Genomic DNA, 10785 nt, shown 5'->3' on the forward strand with positions numbered 1-10785 from the left:
TAAATCCACACAACAATTAGCACAGTAGTGGAGCGAATTGGCCGAACTGACCGCTGGCAAGGGTTGCAATAAATACCTCTGGGAATTGTTACAACCGGAGATTTTTCGACGAAACGCCTCCCACAATTACTTTCCCATTTTCTTTTCTAATAGACGTAAATAAATGTCCACTATAAAATTGATTAGCAAATAGGTCGTTAAAGGAATAGTCACGCGACTTGATCGGGGGAGGGTTTCCCTGTAATGAAATTTAGTTTGTAAATTCGATGGTAATAAATTATGTTTGAAATCGTTTCTTGAGCTTTAGTGTTTTTGGCCGCGAAATAATGTCGAACAGTCGAAGACGTGTCATACTTTTGTGAAAAATTACACCTCGTGTCTTGGAGGTGCGTAGGTAATTTCAATGACGGCTCAAGGTACTATCTACCTGTGTATCATTTGTTGAATATTTAAATATGCAAAAGTAGTGAACTTGTGACAGACACGTAATGAGAAAATAAATTGCATCAACATCTGTGTAAAAAAAGAATCGCTGTGAAAAATCTAATTAGGATCGAGTTATTGTTGTTTCTGCTGTCAGTCCCTTATCTTTTTTTAGGTGATAAATAAAAGATGAGTTAATAGAAGTATACATTTTATTTCTAAATAATAGTATTTACAAGCTATTTTTACCTACCGAACTTTTATACTTTAATAGGATCACACTGGTTTAATAACCTCAAAAATACATGCACAATAAAATGAGAGAAATGATTATAACGTACGACTAAAAGAAATACGAGTCCACTCTTTACCCTGAGCAACACGTGCTGTAAAAAAGTGCCATAAACAAGCTTAAGTCACATGTATTTCAAGTTTATTAAATACGGTAACAACGAAACAATCCTTATATTAAATGGCACAAAGTACAAAACTCAATAAAGACATAAAAAACTTACAACAATGAGTATTTTGGACGCTGACTCGAGTCAAATGAAAGCCATAAAATCGCCTGAAACTTGTCCAGTCACAGTTCACACTTATATTGTCGGCGTTTCGATTCACATTAACTTAATTGTACTGAAAGAAATTTCGCCAAAAATCGGATTACAAGGCCGTGAGTCCGTAATCCGACTTGATGGTGGGCTGGAGGCCGCCCTGCCCCGGCCCGCAGCCGGGGGAGGCCAGCGGGGTGAGCGAGGGCCCCATGCCCATGTGCATGGTCTCGGGGAGCATGTCGTGGTGCATGGGGTGGGCGTGCGAGTGGCCCATGGAGGAGATCTGGTGCCGCGTCAGCGACATGTCCATCATGTTCTCCCCCAAGCCGTCGACTTCGCCCCGACTCTTGCGTTTGTCATTGTTATTGGCCGGAGTGGCGTTCTGTGTCTTTGCGCGAACTTTGCCCTTGGTGGTCGTCGTCACTCCGGCGGGATTCGTTTTTCGCCTCACATTCTTCGTGTTGGGTAATTTGTTATCCTTCTTCCACTTCATCCGTCGGTTCTGGAACCAGATTTTGATTTGTCGCTCGGACAGGACTAATGTGTGGGCGATTTCGATGCGTCTTCGACGGGTCAAGTAGCGGTTGTAGTGGAACTCTTTTTCGAGTTCGAGGATCTGGTGGCGGGTGTAGGCCGTGCGCTGGCGCTTCGGTTCCATGCCAGGAGCGAAGGTACCGTTTGCTGGAAAAAATGAGGGATTAGTTGTCATTAAAAACGCATTACGGGGGTGGATAAATGATGTCTTGTACATTTTAGATTAGGGAGGACGCGAATCGAACTATTTTAAATATGTAGGAGCGAGTTAATATTTAAATTTTTCGAAGCGTCTGATGCCTTGTATAAACATTTTTACTATTTATTTACTCGACACATAAAAAAAACCATCTTTTTCAAGTCAAGGACGTCGATTTTTTAAGTCGATGGAACATATTGTAGGTATATTTTAAATCGTCTACATTCTGAATAAATAAAAAGTGTGGAACCAAGGTAATAAAAATTTTCGAAATTTTCTGTTTCATTATTTTTTTAAAGAAATTACAACCTGCGGCAATTTTTTTGTACTTGGAATTGGGTAGATACTAAGGTATATTCAAAAACAGGCCAAGACACAGTTGTAGAAGAATAATATTTATTACACCAAATCACTGGAGGAAACTCCACTGTTGTGTATTCAGAAGTACAAAGACAATTTTTGCAAGCTACAAATGTTAGTGTTTCATTTAAAACAAGACTCCCACGACCCAGAATGCAAACCAGAAATAGACGGTTGCTAAAGGTTTTTATTTTTTAGCATTTCTTAGTTTTTTTGAGTACTTCATAATAAGCTAATAAGCTACTTTCACTCAAATACTTCTTGTACATGTATTTAAGTCATGCGTTAATAAAAAGCCTAGACAACATGTTATTTACTTAATTAGCATAGCTTAATTTTAATTAATATGTAATTTATAAATCTAATTAAAAAAAATCCTAAAATATTTTTCAGAACGTATGCATCCTTTATAAGAAAATCAGATAAAATACTTTGTTCCGATGCACAATAGTATCATTAAAAAAATTACAGAGATGGTTTTGGATTGTTTTTATTAAAGATCATGAGTCCATCTATTTTTAGTAATATTATGTTAATCTAAATTTGTAAGTTTACCAAGTTTTACCTAATACTAGTAAAAGAACAAATGACAACTTTAGAGTCGCTAGAAAATTTCTGTAACTCAATGTTTTTTTTATATTAAAACGTAGAATACCTATTTTAATAAAAAAATGTGTTGTTATAATAAAGCGCTCTAATATATTCAAGGCTAAGAGACTGTATATTTTAATAGAGATAAAATTTGTATTAACGTAACAGAAGTTTTTCTTAAGTCACAAGATAGGTATGCACATATTTATTAATATGTACCTACTATAATAATAAAATTAACAAATAATCAATAATAATTAATTTACCGAAATTTTTAGTGACGCTCAAACACGTGATGTTTTAATGATGTTTTGTGCAAAACTTACATAGAAAAATTGTCGCTTGCCCCATTATTACGTACCTACTCTTCTTTAAATTTTTTAAAATTAATTATCATTTTTAATAACAATCTATTAAACATCGGTAGTTTTAGAATAACATAAAAAATAAATTGCTGGCCTCATCAAAAAAATTTTCACCCTCCAACTACCATAAAAGTATTTTCCTTCCTCGTGAACAAATAACGTAGCTACTTACTCTCCATCTTCATTTTCAGGAAAAAAAAATTAATTTTTGTCCGACTCAGCTTAAGAGTCAATATGACCAATAGCTATGACAAAAATTACTTTCATAATCTTAAAAAAATATAAAATTGATTTTTTTTCAGGTGTACAGTTCATGAAAAAATACAATACTCAAAAAACTAACAATAATTTAATACAATAATCATCGACTTCAACACCATTTCTGTTCCAATTTATACTAAAATCACATTTTTCCTTTACTTTTTGAAGATCTGTGTCAGTTTACTAAAGATATTTTTAATTAAACATTAATTTAAGTAAGTTGTCGCATTTTTTGCATTTCCGAACAGTAAATAATCCTTTAGATTTGTTTATTTTTTGAGTAAACAGTTGTTTTAGAAAAATCTCGTTTATAAAATAATTTTCACAATTACGCTGTACGTTTTTTTTTGTTCATTTTAAAGAGTGTCCGCTACCGTCAACGGTGACCACCGGCGTTAGTCGTACCTGCATTTTTGGTTTATATTCCTTTTTGTAAAATAGAATTTTGTAAAAGTTGTATATTTTATCGTTATTAGAAAAGACAAACATTTCATTTATTAACATCATCTACTTTTTCAACCAAGCAAATGGTTATAGCTGTACTTAATAAAGTAGTTACATACTCCAATTTTTAAATTCAAACTTTTTGAAAAACTTATTAGGTATAGTTTTTAAATTTGAGATATCTACATATCTTTAAAATACTACATACATTTAGAGAAGAATATCTAATAATTTTATTCTTGCTCGCAGTAAGCCATAAAAAAATAGACTCAATAATTAACACAGTTCCAAATAAGTTTTATAAATTATTAATATTATTATTATTTTCATTCGCTGGCATTTTTAAATTTTACAAAATTTCTAAAAGATATTTGCATTTGAGTTATTTAAATTATTTACTACGTGCTTGATTTCAGAAAAATAAAAAAACAGTATTTTATTCGTTAAGTTAATTCATTTTTTGATAAAAACAAAAATTGCGTACACCGCATATCCATTATTAAAAAAATAACAAAAATTCTTATTAGTTATCGAGATATTTTAGATGAACTTTACATTGTAATTCCCGTAAGAAAAATACCGTTAGAATCTTCTTAAGAATAATTAATAATTTAATGGTTTTCTAAATACCTACACTAATTAATTCAAAAAAATAATATATAATAATTCAATAATAATTAATAATAAAAATAATAATTAAAATTCTTTCAGATGACAAGCTTCCAAACGTGTGTTGAATTTTTTTAAATAATTCTAGCTTACTTGTTTCCAAATTTTTTTTTTTATTTTCTAAACTGCACAAGCCCTCAACTTATACTTTTATATGGCCAAAATTAGTGGTAAAATTGACTAAATCAAATAAAATTTTCTTAATTCTGTCATAAATACCACAAAATAACGTCATAAATATCTTAATGCACACTGCTTTTTTCTTTTCAAAACAATGTTTAACAACTAACGAAACATAAGTTTTTAGAATTTGTTCTCATTTATGAAAAACACTTTATTAGTAATAATAACAGATTAAAAACGCACCGTCGCAATAATAAAATCATGTCAACAAATTAGACAGTAATGATAAATGAGAAACAAGACGTCGTCATTTCAATCAGTGACTCCCTATTAACGTAAACATTGCTAGAATCGTAAATGTTTTCTAGCAAAATTAGTTCATAAACATGTTTCAACATCCATTCAATTGAATCTCATTCCGACACACTTGTTCCCCGTTTCATGTCAATACAACACTTGCCACTGTAAAAACATTATCACATGTGTAAATATTTTCAGCTCACGCATACTGAAACGATGAACTTTGCAAGTTTTGTAATTTCGATTCTCAAAGAAAGTGATATTTCGCCGAGTCACGTTACACCTTATGCAAGATGGCATTGTAACCGCGTTTAGATTAGCTACTTTAAAAAGTAAAATCTTCACTTGTAACGCCTCCCGCGGCTACAATAACTAGTCATTGCACTAGCTGATTTTGTAACAAGTGTCCCTCAAGGTGCTGCACGGAGACCAATTCTTTACGTTCTTATTTCAAGCCCTGATTAATAAACGTTTGATTGTGAATTATAAGCCGTGGTTCTTCCTCCCATTTGCCCGAAATGAGATATTAAACGAGCTCCTCGCGTTTTGAATGCCTCTAATTAGAATGGTTCGATCGAATTTGTAGACGAACGATAAACAATTTTTGGCCGTCGGTAAGTCCCCACAAAGCGGGCCTCATTCTCGGTGCCCAAACGATGATTATGCACATTATTGACATAAACAACAATTGCACCGACGGTCTGGGTTACGGCAAGGTCAGGATCTGGTGTGGTCCAGGGAGAATCGGCCGGAAATTGGACTTCGAGGGACCCGAGATGAGACAATGAGGGCTAAATGTTTAATAAAAAACAGCCTTGAGGAGGAGTGTTTGCGTTGCCATGCCGAAAATTTTTACTCATTTTGTCAGTGTATTAAACCACTGGACGTGGTAAAAAGTGGGTCATTCGTTATGCGAGAAATTTAGAATAAAAATGCAAGCTATTTGCATGAGGAAAATTATTTACAAGTATTTCTTTCCATTTTAGATTAATTGTTCCTTTGTACAAGTGACTTGCTCAATGGATAATGGTAGATTGTTGATTATTCTTCTGTAATTGCTTGTAGTGCATTGGTATTGCACAAGAAGCGAAACTAACTGCATTTAGAAAAATACCAAATGTCTATTGTGTTAGCTTGTAGGTGTTTCGTCACGAATAGTACTGTCACCTTCGGAATAACCGGACGGTCAACAAACATGCAAAATTTTGTCCTCTCAACAATCCATGAAACAATTCCAACAATTTTAAGGCTTTGCCAAAATAATTCCTTAAAGCTACAATAAGACATCAGTGGATAAATGTCAAAGTTCTGGTTTGCTACTAAAAGCCACACTTTTGTTGAAAAATACTCGACATGAAGCCACTGATTGGTTAGAAATGTTTGAAAACGACTTACTGCTACTTGCTGATAAATCATTCGAATTCGAAACTGAAAAGACGAAAACGATTATTAAACAGGATGTTTGAGACTGTGACATGACAAATAATAAAATTCCCTGAGTATCTCCGATTAATAAGGATGTAATCAAAACCGCCGGCACGTGGTGCGAGAGCTTACAAATGGCTCCTTAACTTGGAGCAATTTAATGTTATGGCTGGCCATAAATTTCAGCAGTGTGCTTCTGTCTGTAACGTGATCCCTTGTAAAATGTGTACAGACGACAGGAGTTTTATTAAAGGTTTTTAACACGTCGCTTAGGGCCCTAATTATTACAATCTTCCGATCTGTTTGCATTTTTATGAACTCATTTATTCGAAATAATGTAATGAGTGCGTACGACCGCAACAATCGTCTAAATATACTGTACGAAATGCATTTGCGGCAAGGGAAATTGGAGAATTGCTAGGCTTGTAATGAGATTCAGATTTTTGTTCTGTTATAGTAACGTAAATAATAATTACGCAGAAATGCGTGTGCTAAAAAGTAAAATGTAATTATAAGAGCGACGGGTGTGCTGAGGCGATGCATGAAATAGAGAAATTATGCCTGCGTTCGCGTGTAATAAATAAATAAGATTAGTGGCGAAAAAATTGCTCCTGGTATGACTACCATCAAATTTCATAATGTTTTTATGCACGTGGTTATTACCCGCGCACATAAAAAATACAAAAATTAAAATTAAAAGCATCAGGTGTATAAAAATTTTCTAATAGGTAATAACAATTTCTACGTAGTCACTAATAACATCAGCCTTTTTATACTCGTACATCAAATTAAAAAATATCAATTATTTAAATTTTAAAAACTGTAAGCTACAATAACTGTTAACGTCGCATTTTATCGAATTATTATCGTAAATAAAGTTGTTAAAAACGCAAAATAGTTATTAATAATTAGATGTCTCTCTGAAACTGTAAATTACCGTAGCTATTAATTTTTTAAAGTGCATGAATAATTTATAACAACATAATTTTAGGGAAAATGCGACACTGGCATTTCTGTAGTTTTAAAACAGCATAACATACTTATAAATTTCGCTGAGGAGAAAGTTATCAGGTATTAAAACACGTTTTGTGGTATGTTTATCATGTTTTTAAGTATTTCATCTCAAATATTGACACAGTTATGTGTGAAAGATATTTTGTTTAGGAATGTAGGACAATTAATCGGATTTTAATACTAAGACAGAACCCGATAATAGGTTCAAAATAAGTATTATTTTATTTATTTTTCAAAGACAAGTTTAAGACCACATCAAATTTCGTCAATTAATTCTTTAAAACCGATCTTATTGTAAATGAAAAAATATATGCTGTATTATTTTTACATTGTTCATTATTTAGTTTATTAAATTTGACATTTTTTTGATAGGATATCATAAGCCGTAGAAGATGATTTTCAAGGTAATTTTATTTTTATTAATTAATATTTTGTAGATATTTGACACATTAGACAATTAGACAATTAGACACATAAATTTATTACTTGATCAAAGTAATAACAAAGATTTTATTTTCAAGCGCAGTCATTATAAACCTACCAAGTATTGATGTTTTAGGTACAGTTCTATTAAAAAAAGCGCACCCTTACCTATCATTGCTAATTTGGGAAAAATTTTCCAAAAAAATACATTGATATAGTTAGATCTCTTATCTATACAATAAATTAAAGTAGCTTTTAATTTTTTCAAGTGCATAAATAATTTATAACAACTAATTTTGAGAGAAAATGCGACGTTAGTGTTTACCTACATAGTTTTGGAACAGCTCATATTTATAATTTTAATTTTGACATAGTTTGTTAAAAAACCACTTTTTTATTTAAACACAAACTATACACAAATGATTTATACTATTCTGGCAATAAAAGGATAATTTGCCAGTAGCAAGGCCTTTTTAATCCCCTTATTTACAGCTTCGCCATAAAATTGTCAAAATGTGGTGTCTGTATACTAACCAACTGTTATAAATCCTTCCCGTTTACCATAATTTCAGATCTCATTGTTACTTATACATATTTACGACGACTCACTCAAGCAAACAATAAAAAATAAAACATTTTTAGTTCAAGTGTGTTTAACTAAAATAATTAGCAATTTTTCTTAGCTGAGTTAGTAAACAATTATTGCAACTGAAGTAGATCAGAATAAAACTTTAAAAATCACTTTTGTGATCCAGAATTTCCTTTTTTATTTTTTGGCACTGTTTACAGAAAATAATGTTAAGTATTCCACAATTTTATTTAATCAAAAGTCATGATTTTAAGCACCTAAATAATTTGTAATAACTGATATATGTAATTCAGACAATTTTCAACAATAAAGTCAATATAATTGTAGTTTTACATTTGTTATTGATGTTTTATTACATGTATAATAATTTAAATAAACATTAAAAACTAGCTAACGGTTACTTGATATTTAAAAATTGCTGGGATTGGCCCAAATTACACAAAACAGCTGCCAAAAAAAACAAAAACATTTCTGTTGTTAACGAATTATTAAGTACCTACAAATCGACAAATCGTTCCAAAAATTATTGAGTAGATTAATATTTAGAAGATTTCAACAGTATTTTTTTTAATTAAAAAAAAGTGTAGGTAATAAATAAAAAAATGAGATTCGGTTATTAAGAGTCAATTTAAAATCACTTGGCCTTTTTTAAATTGTCTAAGCTATTGTTAAGTGGAAGATGCCGTTTTAAAAAGCCCCTCAAGCCAATAAATACATGAAAATGGCTTTAAAATAGCGTCAATTTGTAAAAGCCCCTTGAAGTTCGCGTTTCGAGTGTCAAAAGTCAAAACACGCTATTTATCTCATCCCATCAATCCGACGGTCCACGTCCATGGGAAGATGCGACCGCAATAAGTTATTCGTCCCAGACTCTTGTCCCGACACAAAGCCTTAAGTACTTCCAATTTATAATCTTTTATTTGTAAACGACCGTCGATTTGTAACTCTACCTTTGTGGTCTCGGAGACACGAGTTGTTTACATCGAGCTATTGTCATTTAGTGCCTTTTAGTGAGATTTAAACCGATCGAAGCAGATAAATGTTTGTCGATTTGTTAAATATCAAGTGACTTACAAGCTCCAGCAACGTGCACTTTGCGCATCCAGGGGTATATTTGTCTGTCTCCGGTCTCCTCATCGTCGTCGTCTTCGTCGTTGTTCGTCGAACTCCCTTGGCCGTCGTCTCCGTCGTCCTGCTCGTCGGAATTGGCATCTTCGAGTCGCAAACCTAACTCCTGGAGGTGTTGTCCGGAGGGCGAAGTTCTAGAGTCCTGATGGCCCGAGCCCGGGCTACACACACTAGATTTCACATCACAATTTGGGGTAACATTGGGCGTAATGTCTGCTAAATTTTGAAGAATGTTCGAGGAACTTGTAACTGGGGGTTGTGTATTTAAACTTTCGCACATGGGCTGGGTGTCGTGCAAAATCGGCGGCCGGATCTGGTGGTGTATGGGCGGCCCATGATGGGAGTGCAGCTGCGGGTGGTAGTAGTTACCATACCCATATCCGTTGCTCAGCACATTCGAGTTGTAGTTCTGGTGGTTGTGGTATCCGTACTGCAGCTGCTGCTGCTGGATGTGGTGGTTGCCGAAGAAGTCTCCCCCGGGTGGGATATAGCTGTTCTGGTTGTACTCCTCACTTGGGGGAAACTTGGGGTCGACGACGACGCCGCTAATATGCTGGGGCTGCTGATACGTCGGTAACGCCGTCCCCGGGTTCATCAAAAACGAGCTCATCATTAATTTTTCCTCACTTCTCGATAAAAGCTCTCGGAATAGCGTGCCGTGGATTATACGGTGGGGGGTTTACTACGCACTAGTGACTCTTTTTTCTCTTCCCCTACTTTACCACTCGCGCTGGCTCCGCCCTCAATTAACTCGCCACGTGACGCCGCTCTACCAATAGCAGGGCCTGACGTCACCGACCATGATGGATGACGCTACTCGGGCGAGGGGTGGGGGCTCACATACACGCGGTCGGCTCCAAACCTGGGTCACTACAATTTCACTAAAAATCCGGTCACTAATAACTACATTATTTCCAAGTCCAGCACTTGGTGCAAGAATAGAGTCACGGGAGTTTTTGTTAAAATTTGGGGCTAGAATTGGAAGGCACGACCTTTCGCTCTCAAAGTCGCGTTTAAACTGGAGGATGGTGAAAAGCTCGCTATACTTTACTCCTCCCACTTCTACACGTCGCCGCTTATCAAATGTTTCTCTTGCGCAGTTCCTTCGGGTTCTCATGGGAGCAAAAGAGAACGAGGAGAAGTCTTCAGCGCCGTCATCATGTGCGTCCCGAGGGAATTTCGATATTTTCCGAAATATTGCGAGTATCGATGGGAAATTTTGGCTTTTTGCACAATTTGCCACGAGATAAAACGTCTAATTACGAAGAAAAATGCATTTGGGTGGGATTGAAATGTGACAAGTTTTTCATTAATTATTATGACAGGACGAAATTTTAGTTGGAGGAAGTTGGAGCGGAGCTATTTTCAGATGAACTAGAGCGA

The 10785-nt window shown here is 34.3% G+C and overlaps 1 protein-coding gene across 2 annotated transcripts; it reads right to left on the reverse strand.

Moving 5' to 3' along the window:
- Positions 1–617: 617 nt before the first annotated feature.
- Dfd (Deformed) lies at positions 618–10543 on the reverse strand. Of its 2 annotated transcripts, XM_008203016.3 has the most exons (3): positions 9349–10543; positions 6219–6251; positions 618–1658 (listed from the first exon to the last, which is right to left on the reverse strand). In XM_008203016.3, the coding sequence occupies exons 1-3, from the start codon at positions 10013–10015 to the stop codon at positions 1087–1089; spliced, it is 1272 nt and encodes a 423-aa protein (XP_008201238.1). In that variant the 5' UTR covers positions 10016–10543; the 3' UTR covers positions 618–1086.
- Between the last annotated feature and the right edge of the window lie 242 nt (positions 10544–10785).

Source organism: Tribolium castaneum, chromosome 4 (genome assembly GCF_031307605.1).
Source record: "Tribolium castaneum strain GA2 chromosome 4, icTriCast1.1, whole genome shotgun sequence".
NCBI classification, from domain to species: domain Eukaryota; kingdom Metazoa; phylum Arthropoda; class Insecta; order Coleoptera; family Tenebrionidae; genus Tribolium; species Tribolium castaneum.

Excerpts from the sequence above, each read along its gene's own strand:
- Dfd (XM_008203016.3), bottom strand. The coding sequence starts at position 10,015 with ATGATGAGCTCGTTTTTGATGAACCCGGGGACGGCGTTACCGACGTAT. Across the intron at positions 6,252-9,348 it reads AGTGCACGTTGCTGGAGCTT|TTTCGAATTCGAATGATTTA; the intron begins GTAAGTCACTTG and ends TCGTCTTTTCAG. Across the intron at positions 1,659-6,218 it reads TGATTTATCAGCAAGTAGCA|CAAACGGTACCTTCGCTCCT; the intron begins GTAAGTCGTTTT and ends CATTTTTTCCAG.